The 15,534-nt window shown below is 37.9% G+C and overlaps 1 protein-coding gene across 3 annotated transcripts in view; it reads right to left on the bottom strand.

The window, feature by feature from the left end:
- The window catches only part of large2 (LARGE xylosyl- and glucuronyltransferase 2), a 58,963-nt gene that overhangs the window by 25,747 nt on the left and 17,682 nt on the right, over positions 1–15,534 (bottom strand). For all 3 annotated transcript variants that reach the window (XM_039754947.1, XM_039754953.1, XM_039754960.1), the window contains 4 exons: positions 10,446–10,558; positions 7,054–7,173; positions 4,784–4,933; positions 1,915–2,078 (listed from right to left, as the gene is read on the bottom strand). In XM_039754947.1, coding sequence (XP_039610881.1) covers positions 1,915–2,078; positions 4,784–4,933; positions 7,054–7,173; positions 10,446–10,558 — 547 coding nt within the window. The remainder of the gene's footprint in view (positions 1–1,914; positions 2,079–4,783; positions 4,934–7,053; positions 7,174–10,445; positions 10,559–15,534) is intronic.

Raw genomic sequence — 15,534 nt, 5'->3', positions numbered from 1 at the left:
AACTCTTCCAGCTCCTCCCCTCCAGAAGGCGCTACAGGAGCCTTCCAACTAAAACCAGCAGGTTTAGGAACAGCTTCTTCCCCACAGCGGTCACACTTCTGAACTCAGTCCCCCATTAAACCTTCACATCCACACACTTAATCCTCTACACTACTCCTCCTCCCTTCCTTGTACATATCTGTACATACCTGTGCACACACAGCACACCTGTACATTGTACATCATATATCATATATTGTACATCTGTATATATTACAATACTCATAGTATTACAGCACATACATATCACATCTGTATATTGTACATCTGTGTATATATAATAGTACTTATATTATTACTGCACATACATAACACACCTGTATGTTGTACATCTGTATGTGTATATATATATATATATATAGTACTTATAGTATTATAGTACATACAAATACATGTATAGGTACATAAATGTATATTGTAAAATATGTATATTTGCCATCCGCATTTAGAACATTTGTATATCTATTTATATATATCTATATATCTATTCCCATCTTCACTGTGCTCTTAACTGTACCTATCGTATTTAACTGTATATATCGCATTTAACTGTAAATATCGTATTTAACTGTACATAATATGCACATATTATATTTATTGTACTTCTGCTCTTTGCACTTCTGATTAGATGCTAAACTGAATCTCGTTGCCCTGTATTTATACATGTGTAATGACAATAAAGTGAATCTAATCTAATCTAATCTAATGTATAAATGTTTTGATATGCCCACTTTGGAGCAAGCAGCACATAGCTCACCATGAGAAAAGCATGGACTTTCAAAGTTAATGCCTGCTACCTTGATTGACTGTCTTAGAGCCTTATTTATAGTCATAGCAAATGCAAGTTGCACTTGATATTACAGTCACTTAAAACTGAAAGCCATGTCAGTGGGTATTATAGGAATGCCTGGAATGAACACACCTTATCTATTAGCATGTCCAGTTAAAGTTGTCATTTCTGTCATGTTTGGCGTGAGTTTCTTCACACATAGCTTTGTTCCATTGATTAAAAAAAACGGTAACATTTTTAACTATTAAACACAGGTTTTATGAGTCACAATCCTATATTCAATGAGTACAATCAGTACTGAAGCAAACCTTTGGATGCATTGTTAACAATGGTGCATTGTAGGCAACATAGGGAAGAGACCCCAACAGATAATTAAAACACGTTTTTAACATGTTGTGAGGGTGGTGTGAAGAGAAAAATACTTGACAAAAGAACCTTTTTCTTGAAATAATGGTCATATTTAAGAAACAAAAATAATAATAAGCTATCCATCCATCCATTATCCAACCCGCTATATCCTAACTACAGGGTTACGGGGGTCTGCTGGAGTCAATCCCAGCCAACACAGGGCACAAGGCAGGAAACAAACCCCGGGCAGGGTGCCAGCCCACCACAGATAATAAGCTATTACCCCCGATATAGTACCTACATTTTAAATTGAATCTGCTTTCTTGAATTTTGATATAAACAAATTTTCAGAATCGTAATCTATGACCCAGAAAACCATCAGTTACCAATTTTGGTCAAAACCGGTTAATAAGGAAACGGTACCTACATTTTTCATGTGTCAAGGGAATAAAATTGGAGGAAAGGTGAGGTATCTAGGTTTTATGGTAGTCTTGTCCGTATAGTCCTAGAGAATAACTATGGAAAATTTGTTCTAGGTCTGTCAAAAGGTTTAGGATTGTATAGGAAACAATTAGACATATACAGTTATAGATACAGGGATACATTTACTATAAACATTTGAAAGTGAAAACCAAGCTTGTAGAAATGTTTTTTGATATTCATAAAACTTTTAGATCAAACCAGCACATTTATCAAGCAACATATTGATTTATTTTATTAGAATTATTATAGGGTACCTGTCCATGGAAAGATGTGCCACAAGTGTCACATCCATGCTGTTAGAAGGTGTAGAGATGCTATAAGGTAGAAAGAACGGGTGCATTCTGTGAACAGTGATCCGCTGTCTGTAAAAATCATAGCACTTGTCATCTTCACTTAATGCCTCCAGCTTAGCCTGCAACTGTAAACCAAGTGGACAAGCTCAGTCAGAAAGGCTGAAATAATCTTAGAGCTGTCTCTAGAGCTGTATGTTTCTTGTGATCAGTTTACATTTATTTATAATTTTTTTATCTTAAGAGCAAGACTGTACTGTAGACTGAGCAATAAAGCAAAACAAATACTCCCCAGCCCACACATTCCCTCAGCACCCATAGAAGGAATAATAAACTGTATTTACATAGAAAGAAAGCACCCACCACTTCCTCTAGACCTTTACAGAAACTTTGAAAAAGATGCCCTGTTTCCATTTACAGATAAAGCAGACATCAACATTGGTCATTATAAAACACTGTCTCAAGTGAAAAAAAAAACAAATAACAGTACATCATATATGCCAAACAAATATATAGGATGATTTAAAGATCAGAGACAAGTAGCATCATTTTATGTTTTATCACATTTCAATAAATGTGTGCTTTTGTACTGAGGAGCAACCTGACATGTTTCAGATTATGTTAGCCTTTTTGAGATAGCAGTTATGAATGCCTTTTATTTAACTTTGTGGTTAAAGGAAAATCTACACAAGAAATTCTATGAACTTTTTTTTATATTTTATTTTCGAAAAGCGGAACTTACAATGACATTCTACTAAATCAAACAAATAATAACATAAAAGAGCTGCAATCATTTACTTCAAAATCAAAACAGATTAAACAAAGGGAAAATTAGAATAAAAAGGGGAAAAAAGAAGTTTCAACCCCAATCCAAGGCAATGCTACGATCCTAGCATAATACCCATATCCTATAAATAAGTGCTATGTCAACATGTACAGTATTGTACATTTACATGTTACTTCGAACCATAAGTAAAGCTAGTTGGAAATGACTTCATGTGAGTCTTAAATTAACCAAACAGAAGATTTACATTATGATGTTCTAAGAAGCCCCCAGGGGCCCATAGGCCATGAGCTGTCACTAACTGTTTAAGTGTTATGAAATCATTGCAACAGATCAAATGATGAACATTTCCCAGTGAAACAATGCACAGTCCCTGAAAAGCTGCAGAGTAACAGCGACTTAGTCCTCTTATTATAATGACTTAATTTTGAAGTGGTCATGGTGTGAGCAAACCCTAGGTGGGAGAAATATCAGATGTTACTTGAATATGAAGAAACGTTAAGCCAAAACTCATAAGTAAGCCAAGTTTAAAACCACAACTTTGCAACAAATTATTTTGGAATAATGTATTTGTTAATTTGGAGCCCTTCTATTATTAATTTTAAAGTATGGACGTCATACTGAGTGTGCTATCATCCTTTATCGTAGCAACATGCCAGAAATTGTCAACAAATGCATGACTAGCAACAGGAATCACCATCTTTAACATGAAAAACCACACACAAAATGGCAGCACCCATAGGAATATGGTAAAAAAATGTATGGATGCAGTGAAATAATATCGAGAAGAAAAAAAGTGAAAATAAATTTTGTGCAAAAATGGTAAATGAATCAAAACTTAGTCCTGAAAGATTCATAATCCTTTACAAAGGAAGAGATGTAAGAAATATGCTTTCAAGAGGACTTTATGTCTGTCTGTTGTAACCTTCCCACTTTTGCTATCTTGCTAAGTAAAGAGTAAACTGATCTTGCAGGAGTCTTTCATTGAGACATGAGTCTGTGTCTTCTAAAACATGCTTCTTGGCTCATTTTCCTGTATTATATTACTGAGAGTTTTTCCAAATTCTGCAATCATGTATCTATAGCTATCTGCATCTCCAGTTAGCACTGGACTTCAAGGATTGCACTGTCCAGCACCTTTAATCCCCTTTTTTGCTTCTTTGATAATTTTTCTCATCTCACGACAAGCTGATGTTGCCTCCTTTTGAATAAAATTTACAATACTTCCCATACCCTTAATCAGCACGGAATGGACCAAAAATCAAAAATCAGTTCATCTTCATTTTTGTCAAATGTTCCATGGGCCATTTTCCACAATGATATCATGAATACAAAACATTGGTAGCTGTCATTACACAACCTAACACACAATGATCAGCAAAGCATGCTCAGATACCTGAGGCTGTGATATGGGGAGCCCTATAATCTTGGGCTAAATCCAGTCATTGCATACACTTACAGATTTGCACACTGTTTTCTCTGTTTAAGGCCATTGTAAAGCCTAGCTGTGGTGCAGTGTGGTGAAGTGTACAGGACACTGAATTTTAAACCACAACATGGCCAGTTCAACCCCAGCTTCTGACTTACTGTGTCACTGTAAACAAGGCATATACAAAGTAATCTGACAGTTAAGTTTATTCAAGGCTACACCCACGAGTTTACTCAACAGATCATGCTGACCACAACCATACTAAACACCTATGTAGCTTCAATGGAGACCCAGAAAACTATTAACAATATCTGGATGAAATTTTGGAACTTCCTAGATACTAGCTAACCAAATTAGCTTAAAAGAGTGAATGGGCTTATCTCTTGTCAACCCTAGGTTCTTATGATAGTGCTGTAAGTGCAAAAATATATATGTGAATTAGTGTAATGTATTAAGAGTTAAGTAGCCATCAAATAATGCAAATCAACCTCGGAAGTAGAAAAAGTACAGGAACCAGTGTCTTCTGTCCAGTGTATTAAACCTAACTGAACTACAGAAATTGGAAGGTTTTTAGCCCAAATACACACATTTACTTTTTTATCTTTCTATTGCTCACTCACCTCTACACTCTCTGGATTCATGGGACATCCAAACAGCTCTCTCCGGAGATGGTTGCCATCATACTCCAAAAATGTCACATACAATTTCTTGAAAAACTCAATATGCTTGTCCCTGACTGCAAGTTTTTTGATAGAATTCCAACGTATTGCCTGGCAGGTTATGGGAAGACAATAAAAATGCAATTAGATTGCATCTATTCATCATGAACTATGAAGCATTATGAAAATAGTGTCCCTCTGAGAGCTTTAAATGTGAATGATAAATCTTTAAAATTGCACACTAGCTGCCAGATGATTTATATTAGTAATCCCTATCCACAGGTGGCAGCCATAACAAAAGGAAAGAGTGAAGCAGAACTTATTCTAGGCTCCCAACCCTAGGGAAGCATTACAGAATGAGTAGTCTCGGTCTGACTAACACATCACACTCATAATCGCAGATTGTCACTAAAAATGTAGCTTTGAAACAAGGCCTTTTAGGCTTTCTGCTGTTTCTTTGTTAAACATTTATTTTTACAGATCCTAATAATCTTTTTTTTGATGTAGCACCACCAAATGCCCCACAATTTTGATAATCGAGACAGTGTTTTGCAATATAATTATATGGAAAAAGTACAGAATTTTTTTTTTTAAAAGAGTACAGTACCAGTGTTTCATTAATTTTATAGCCAGAAGTAAATGGTTTTAAGTACCTCATGCCGAATCACTTATTAGCACTATCCCAATGGCCAAACCATAAATCCCAAGCTCTTCAATAAAATATAAGTATTACATCTAGCTTATTTCATATATATCAGGGGTGCCCAATACTGATCCTGCAGGGCCACAGTGACTGTAGGTTTTCGTTGTAACCATTTTCTTAATTAGTGACCTGTTTTAGTTTTTGCTAAATAACTTCTTTTTAATTGACTTGCTTGTTTAAGTCTCAAACCCTTTAGCTTCTTTTATTTGTTAAATAGCAACCAAACAATAATGAGACACAAAATGAGCCAACACATAACCAGCTAACCTGTGCCCATCATACAATATCTGAAAATAAAGAAAGGTGAAGGCCTCAGTAATGTAGATCTGCTTTGGTCTGCAAAACATTTTGATGGTGCTTTCTGCTGTGGTTGAATGTGAGAACCAGCAAGCCTTGGAATTAAATATTAGAAATATCACCTTCTAATTAAGTAAATGGTTTCAGTGAAATTGGTTGAAGTTTACTTTGAGGCCCCCAACTTAGTTTGCCATCCATTGGCTCACTTCACAACTTGATTTTATTTGGCTGCCATTTAAGGAAAAAAGAAGAAATTTCCAAGGACTGTTAAATAACAAAGGCAATCAAAATAAAGGGAAAAAAGTACATTTTTAACAGCCGAAATTGGTTACTGATTAAGAAGGTGGCAGAAAGGAAAACTTGCCACCACTGTGGCCCTCCAGGGTCAGAGTTGGACACCACTGGTATATATTAATATAACCTCACTGAATAGTCCACAGAGAAACTCGACATCTCATGGTATTGATGGAGTGTGACAAGGCAGGGAGGTACACTGTTTTGCAGAGGAGCAGGTAGATCACTGTGAGACAGAGCAGGTGAAGAATTATCCGTTATTTGCTTCAGTGCTGTTTTGGTAACAGTATTAGATTCTTCAAGCTGGTATCGATACCGAAGTCATAATTTTAGTACCAATCTAACACTATTGTGTACTGATATCATTTTGTATTTATTTTGTGGGGACTAACTTGTTTCATACACTCATGTACCTGCATTGCTGCTCCACATTTTCAATAATTACTGTGCTTGAATGTTATCAATGTATAAACAAAAAAAATATGGGGAATTGTTTGTGTAACTCACCATTCTTTTGTTCACTTTTAATCCCTAATAAATATCTTTTAAAGATGGTAGATTGATATAATTGTGCTTGAGCTTAATGTAGCCAGAAAATTCATCAAACAGCTCATGCACACATGTGCCGACACTACATGTATCTCTAGATATGTGAGTTAAAAGGTTAACCATTTATCCAACGTGCAGTCTGCAATTTTTTACTGCATAACAAATAGCATAATGAGTCAAGCAGTATGTAATCCTTATAAGTAAAAAGATAGTTTCATTCATGCTAACATCTGGCTATTACTGTATGTATATTACTGTAGGTATACAGCTGTATAATTATGACCACTAGTGCTGGCAGCATTAGACATAAAGCAGAATTTCAAAATGAAATATCAGAGTTAATAATCATTATGATAAATTCTGTTGCAATATTACAAGCATTTGGTACCTTCAGATGTGAAGCTTCTATATAACACTCTTCCATGTGGTCAAAGAGTTGAACATTCCAGGAACAAGGGAGTGGGAAAACCAGTATTGGCATCTCCTTGAGCACAGCATTAAAAATTTCCTATAAATAGAAAATCATCAGAAACACTTCTAAAATCAGAGAGGTAACTGTTGCAACTCCAAAGCCATCCATCCCTCAATTAACTTTCTGAACCTTCATATTTCAGTTTACAAGGGGGTAAGGAGCTAACACCCATTGTACCAGTTCTGAAATATTAAAACAACACTTACCTGTTCAAAAAAGATATAAATTGTACAAGGTATGTGATCTGTTTCTTTAATCAAGCTATTTTAATCTTTTTTGGACTTTAATCATACAGTACCACTGACTCACTCATCACAAAATCTCCTGAACCATAAAGGACTTGGGACTTGAAATTTGGAATATAGGTTACCCTTGGCACATACACTGTAGGTGCTCGCTAAGAAAAGGTTTTAAAAATTTCGTGTTCCAAGCATGTTCTGTCTGTATGTCTGTCCGCTTTTCACGTGAGAATTACTTAACGGATTTTGATCTGGTTGTTTTCCATAATTTTCTTGAACTTTTCGGTTGATTTTGAGATTTCTCTCATCGTGCTAAGTACCATAGTTCACTTGTGGTACTAATGTATTTATGCAAATCCAAGCCGAGAGCAGGGGGGCGGGGCCTTCCTCATTCACTCGCCAGCCTCTGTTTGAGTTAGTCTACACTTTGCCACGTGTTGGAGGGCACCTTGCCTCCGCTTAGCTAGCAATACCTGTTTGTTCAACAGACATTATCATTTACAGATTGTTAAGAAGTAACGTCTGAGGTTTTGAGAGAGAGATCAGAGCTAAGTGTGTTTTACAGGGTAGCTGTTGATTGCCAGAGATATCATAGCCATGTGCTTTTCTCCACACACAGGGAACGCTTTTCCATCAGAGCGGAACACGATCAGATATAGTGCCAACGTTTATTGATTTTTAAAGTTTTTCCTGTTTCATTACTATGTGGGCGAAGCCACAGGGTACGGCTAGTCTATATATATAAAAGCCAAATACCATTGACTCGCTCATTACGAAATCTCCCAAACCATGAGGACTTGAGACTTGAAATTCGGAATGTAGGTTACCCTTGGCTCATAGGTGCTCGCTAAGAAACGGTTTTAAAAATTTCATGGTCCAAGCGCATTCTGTCTGTATGTCTGTCCGCTTTTCACGAAAGAATTACTTAACACATTTAGATCTGATTGTTTTCTATAATTTACTTGAACTTTTCGGTTGATTTTCCGACTTCGCTCATCATGCTAAGTATCATAGTTTTTTTGTAGTACCAATTTATTTGCACACATCCGAGAGAGAAGCTGCGGGCCAAGGGGAGGGGCCCTCCTCACTCACTCGCCAGCCTTAGTTCAAGTCGGTCTACCTCTAGCCACTTGTTGAGCGTACCTTGCCTCCACTTAGCTATCCATACCTGTTTATTCAACAGACATTATCATCTACAGATTGTTAAGGAGTAACATTTGACGTTTTTGAGAGAGAGATCAGAGATAGATGTGTTTTAGAGAGTAGCTGCTGATTGCCAGAGATATCACAGCCACATGCTTTTCTCCTCATGTGGGGGACACTCTGCCATCAGAGCTGAACACTATCAGATACAGCGCCAACGTCAATTTTTTAATTGATTTTTAAAGTTTGTCCTGTTTCACAACTATGTGGGCAGAGCCACTGGGGACAGCTAGTATATGATATATATATCACACAAGTGCATCACACAATACACTTTAATTTTTTAGAGCTTTTCTTCACTCCCCTGAGCACAGCACAGTACAGAGCACCAAAGTGCACGGTTCACATTCTTTCTCTCTCTCTCTGTCTCTGTCTCTCTTCTTTCTCTTGCTTTCTTCCACTTCCACTCCTCTCTCAAGCTTCGTCCACTTCCTCCAGACTCTGGATCTTGGTGTAGAGGCTGTTGGCTCCTTTTATAAGGCACCAGGAGGTCCTTGAGGTGCTTGTTGACATACTTCCGGCAGCACTTCCTGGTGTGGTGTGTGCTGCAAACAAGGGCTCAGCAGTTCTCCAGTGGGCACCCCTGGCAGTGGCCACAGGCCCTAGTAGGGTTCAGCTTCCATGCTCCAAATCCGTGGCACTGCTGCATGCCGTGGGGGGCCTGCCCTTTAGCGCTCCGGGGGAGGTAATGATCTGGATATGCTCTCTCCCACATACCTTCCATTATAGGGGCATTCTAGCCAGGGAAGGGCCCCAGCCTTTCGCCACAATATATACTGTATATACATCCACACATACATCCACACACACAGTAAGTAAGTCTGTGTGTGTGTCATTAATATGCCTTTTGATAAATAAAATCTATTTATTACTATGTATATTCTACTTATGCTTTCCAGTGCATGGATAGTTGAGAATATTTGCTAATTATGGTAATTTTGTCCAAAAAGTTATTCTTTTTACTTGAGTAATTTTTGCCAACCCACTTTTTTACTTTTACTTGTGTAGTTTCCATGATGTCAGATACTTTTTATTTAGCTAAAATTGGCCATGTAATAATATTTCTACTTGAGTAGATTTTTTGACAGTACTTTTTCATCTCTGGTGAGAACACAGGCCACAGTGAGTCATCGTGTGGGTGGGCATGTGAGTTTAAGCATTTGTTTTCAACTTTCATTTGCTGTAAAGCTTATTCAGTCCAAAAAAATCAATAAGAATTTCTTCAAGGGTGTCATAGAGTTGCAGCTCAGCATGTGTGTAAATAATATATGTTTATGTCTTTATATGTCTGGCTGTGAATGTGTGCACATCCATGTGTGACTGTTTGTGTATGATGGTGTACTGTATAAGTGGATGCACAAATGTATGTGCATGTACTCATTTTTGCATGTCTGGCTTTGTATTTATGCCTGTGACTGTGTTGGTGTGCATGTGTGTGCAATCATTGATCTTCATGTGTTATTATTATGTTTTATGTAAAGTGTAGGCTCATGTGGTTCTTTCCCAGTTGGAATTAATTCTTGCCGTAAATGGACACAAGGCCAGAACCAACTGTAGACTAAATAACAGCCCATCACAGGACATGCATATGCCTACACTCATTAACATTGGAAAAGTTTGGTTTCATTAATCCATTCAGCAGCAACACATGTTTGAAAGGTGGAAGGAAATTCAAGTTCCTAGAGGGTGGTTAAGGGAATGCAAGGTGAGCATACAAACTATAAGGCAGCTCAGACAGAAATGCTTCCCCTAACCTCTGAAATCAATTTCACTTCAAGAAAGTCCTGTCAGAAAACACTTCAGAGCCATTACCAATATTAATCTTAAGAAAAATTCAAGGCTACTGTCTTTTAGGACAGTGCCTACCTGATCAGCCAGCAACAACGATTTCAAGTTAATCTGCTCCTTCTCTGCAGTCAGTCTCCATGTGTGCTTCCAGTCAATCTCCCTCAGTCTGTCCAATAGTAACAAAGTGATGCCTACAGCAACAGAAAAAAGAAACAATGAAAGACTAGTGAGAGCTGAACCTCCATCAACAGATGCTTGGCTTCAGCTAATGTCCAGTGATTATAAAGAACATCCGACTTATTCACCACATTTAAAGACATGAATGGAATGCAACCATTAAACAATTGTTATTTAGCTATTTTATAACTCCTTTTATAGTAATGCAAATCAACAATAACAATTTAAAGAAATCACCATTGCAAGGAGATGACTGCATAATACAAACAATGTGATCGATTCCAGCACACAGCACCTCCTAAAGATTAATAGACTCAACACATTCTATCACTACACAAAACTTCTCTTGGTTATATAAGGGTCTGCAAAATATGTTATTCAGCTTAGAGAGGGCTATTTGTTAAAGGCTAAAAAATCTTTAAAAGGGCCTACCAAAGACAAATAACACATAGTTTGGGGCCACTATAGGTCTTCTATTTATGGAAGAACCCAATGTATAGAAAATATGTGTCAGTGTAAGTCAGATGGAGCCACCAAAGGCAGTAAGCCCTGTGTCTGCCTGGGGTGACCAAGAATCAAATACTCTTGAGCAATGAAAACTGCGACAGAGAATTGGCAAGAAAACATCTGGATTTAATTGGCAACAGAGAAACACTAAAAAGGAATGGTAACCCAAAAATAAATGGTTTTATTCTTTGAGCTATAAGAGCCCAAAGGCATAGTGGTTGCAGGAGCAACTAGGACAATAGCCTCTTTGGTGTGTGTGGAAGACTACTCAGAGAACAGAAATAATTTGCATAGTCATTGCCCTGTAAGTAAATCCCATGGGAATTTAACAAGCACTCCCCGCCAAAGCAGTCTTGTCTTTGGTGTTGGGTGGTGCAGAAAGGTAGTGTAGCTAAGGAGTTTGGTTAAAACAACAGTAAAAGGAAAGTGGGGCATAATTGTGATGTTTTAGAGAGAAAGTGGGAAAGAAATTCCTCCTAGTCATTTAGGGACTAACCTGTGAGAAGACGTCCTGAACACAGTTAGGCAGAGTTTATTTTTTATTTACTGATTTTTTTAGGTAGGTTCACATTGTGAAAGGCGCTATGTAGGTGCCCGACCCAACACATACTGACACCGGAGGCACGTGTAAAAATAAAAGAAATAGGACGTCTATTTGTCTTAACCTGTGGGGCACGTCTTCCCCATGATCCCCACAGGCACAACACAGTCCCGTACAAGCACACCACAGTGCAACAAAACACAACAAAATACTCTACACAGGTACTTCTTCTTCCACTCCACCCAGGCAGCTTCGTTGTCATCATCGTCCTCCTCTTCGTCCTCGTCCTCCTCTTCCTCCTCCTCCTCTCCTAACTCTGGCGCCTAAAGTAGTGGCTGCAGGCTAATTTTTTAGCAGCCCCGTAAGTGCTCCAGGTGCTCGTTGGCCTACTTTAGGCTGCACTTCTGGGTGTGGCTGCCGTCCAGCCCAAATGGTCTCATTAAGCCATTCAGCTCCCCCTGGTGGTGGCCATGTAGCCCAACACGGATGAGCTCCAGTGTTCCACCAAGGTGGCCCCGATGCAACCCAGGGGGGCTGCCACCAAGTGTTCCTGGGAACGTAGGGTTTAGCCTATGGGTGTTCCCCCAGATCCAGTGTCAAAGGGGCATCCCGGCTGGGAATAGGACCCAGCCGCCTGCCACAACATGTAATGCAAAAAGCACCTATTACAATAGTCATGTCTGTCTATCAGCAAGAAACATCTCAGGAACCTGTGGAACAGTTTTACTTTTTGCACACTTATTCTTCAAAGAAATTTGATGAGACAGTTCAGTTTATATTGAAACATCTCAAACAGATCAAACTGCAAAGTTTTGAAATTTCAAAATCTCCCATTGAACAGTACTGGCGATTCAAAAAACTCCACTATTTTAAAACAGAAATATTCTGAGCAGCTTCAACTACGAATAAGTTTACTGTTTCAATTTTACATTGACAACAGTTACATAAACTTGTGTATTTTGCATATTTCACTGTTTTATTCGTCTGCCAGCTGCTTTGATCCCAAGTATAATATAACTGAAAGGTTGTGCAAGCAGCTCATACAGGCAGCATCCTTCCTCCATATGCTTTAGGTAAGTTAACCATAAGAGATAATAAAAAACACTTCTCTGAATATAAAAGGAAGAGCAGAAGAATTATTTAAGTACTAGACATTAAACCCGTTACAATAACGGGCCCAGAACAGTAGTGCATAAACATTAGTAGGAACAGTCAATATTAAATGGCAAGGGACCTTGTATGTGACTGTAATATGTGTCACTGTATTGTGTGCCTTTAATTTTCTCTCACAGTAATACTGGTTTGTATTTCCGTAAAATGCTTGTAATTTTGTCTGATAGTAATACAGTGGAACCTCGGTTCACAACCATAATTCGTTCCAAAACTCTGGTTTAACCCGATTTGGTCGTGAACCAAAGTAATTTCCCCCATAGGACTGTATGTAAATACAATTAATCCATTCCAGACCGTATGAACTGTATGTAAATATATATTTTTTTAAGTTTTTAAGCACAAATATAGTCAATTATACCGTTGAATGCACAGTGTAATAGTAATGTCTCTCTCGTGTGTGTGTCTCTTTTAAGCGCGAGCCTCTGTGTCTGTGTGTGTGTGTCTCTCTCGCCTGTGTGTGTGTGTCTGTCTGTCTCGCGCGCGCCTGTGTGTGTGTGTGTCTCGCGCATGCCTGTTTGTGTGTGTCTCACACGCACCTGTTTTTGTGTGTCTGTCGCGCGCGCCTGTGTATGTGTCTGTCTCTGTCTCTGCGCAGGGAATGCACAGGAGGAGACTGAACACGTGCCATGTGGCCCCACGCATGCGCACTTCACCAGAAGACACACACGGACACCTGGAAGCACACATGTGTTTCCTATGTGTGTGTGTGTCTTGCGCACGCCTGTGTGTGTGTCTGTCTCGCGTGCACCTGTGTGTGTGTCTGTCTTGCGCGTGCCTGTGTGTGTGTCTGTCTCGCGCATTCCTGTGTGGGTGTCTGTCTCTCTTTCTGTACAGGGAATGCACAGGAAGAGACTGAACACGTGCCGTGTGGCCCTGCAAATGCGCACTTCACCAAAAGACACACACACGGGCACCTGGACGCACACAGGGGTTTTATTAAAGAGGATATGCAGAATAATAGTGAAGTAACTGAACTAATGTTATCTAGAGATTATTATTGTAAAGAACAGACACTATCAACCTGCAGCTAAATACTGTTTGAACTAAATAATTACACAGGAAAGGTGCAGCTCCCCTAAGTGATATAAACACAGGATGGGTTTAGAAAGGAATGCTGATCTGTGGGTAGAAGATCAGATAAAATCAACAAGGACCACTGTGTGGTATACAGTTTCTATAGTGCACACAGAGTTTTATTGTTCTGTAAATAGTGAGGACAGGGCAGAATTACAGATTGCATGAGATGAAAAAGTTATTTAGTGGTATAATATACAACAGACTGAGTTAGGATCAAGTGTCTTCACTCTGGAATTAAAATCTTTAAGATAATTTTCACCTTTGACACTCCTATTATACAATAAATCAGTTCCTTTCCAGGTTCATAGTTACTAACAGAATGTAATTTTAATTAATTCTAGGTTTTAACTAATAATAATTGATAGATGGGGAACTTATTTCAGTTGCTTTTCTCCTGTCAATTGGAAATATTGATTGTGATTTTACGCTAGTATTGGTCATTTTATATTAATAGTTGTTTTTCTTTACATAATTATTGGGTACTACTCTATTGGGTATACTTTCAAAAATAAGTAACAAACTTGAACAACAGTTTATCACAGACCCTTCACCACTAACACACATCAGAATGTCAATTTTACATTGTTTGAATTGAAATGTGCTGTTTTTGAAAGCTATTGAGCCACCACAAGCCTGTCTATCTTATATTTTTAACTTCATGATAATTGTAAATGTCTTTCATAAAGCACGTTTAATGTACTCTGCTTAGACATGTAATTGCTTTCCATTGTCACTGTTATTTTTTAATGTGACTTATCCTTACAAAAATATTTAATAAACAAGTAACTGTCTCTAAAAAATGTCAAATGCTTCAACTTTCATATTATTTTACTTAGTGACTGAATGCACCAGAATGTTACACTATGCAAACATTGTTTTGACTCATTTACTTCTCTTAAAACATACACACCAAAAAATTTGTTTTGAATAAACTGCATAACTTTAAAATTATTGTCATTTTAGTTTCAGAACCCTCTCAATAGAATTTTAGGGTCACAGGGAGCTGTAATCTAAACTAACAGCACGGCACACAGGCAGAATCCAACTTGGAGTAAGGAACCAATCAATTGAAAAACATTCTCATGTATACAACCATACAGGACCAATTTATAATCATCAATCAATTCTCTGGCACAATATAATTAAACATTTTAATATGAAAGCCAGCTGTATACATATAGTAGATAAATCTGCAGAACTGAAGTGCAGAGGTTAGTGTCTCACAGTTCTGATTTCCCTGTGTATAAATTCCTTACCCAATCACTGTCTTTGTGGAGTCTATGTATTCTACCTTTGTGTGAAGACTCAGCTTTATGTTATACAACCCCATAGATGTGCTAGTTAAGCTGACTGGGGGTTCTGAATCAGCCCTCATTAGTATAAATTTGTGCACCAGTGATGGACTAGTATCCTGCATATGGTTGCTTCCTGCTTTTTGTGTAGTGCTTCCAGGATAGGCTTTAGCCCCCTGCAGCCATGAATTTAATTTTAAAGGTTTGGGAATGGACATTATCTATACATTTTGATTTAATATACCTAATATAATTTTGCATATTAAAACATTTCCCACAAAAGTATTTACTATGCTTTTTCAGGATGAATTGTGCAGTGTTTAATTTTGATTTCTGTGACAGAATTTGTATTATGTTGCCATAATTGGCATTTTGCTGATAAAATGGATGTGTATAAATT

This window comes from Polypterus senegalus, chromosome 1, assembly GCF_016835505.1.
Source record: "Polypterus senegalus isolate Bchr_013 chromosome 1, ASM1683550v1, whole genome shotgun sequence".
Classification (NCBI taxonomy): Eukaryota; Metazoa; Chordata; class Cladistia; order Polypteriformes; family Polypteridae; genus Polypterus; species Polypterus senegalus.
Note: the sequence above shows the minus strand (reverse complement) of the source record. Positions and strands in the feature narration are given on the sequence as shown.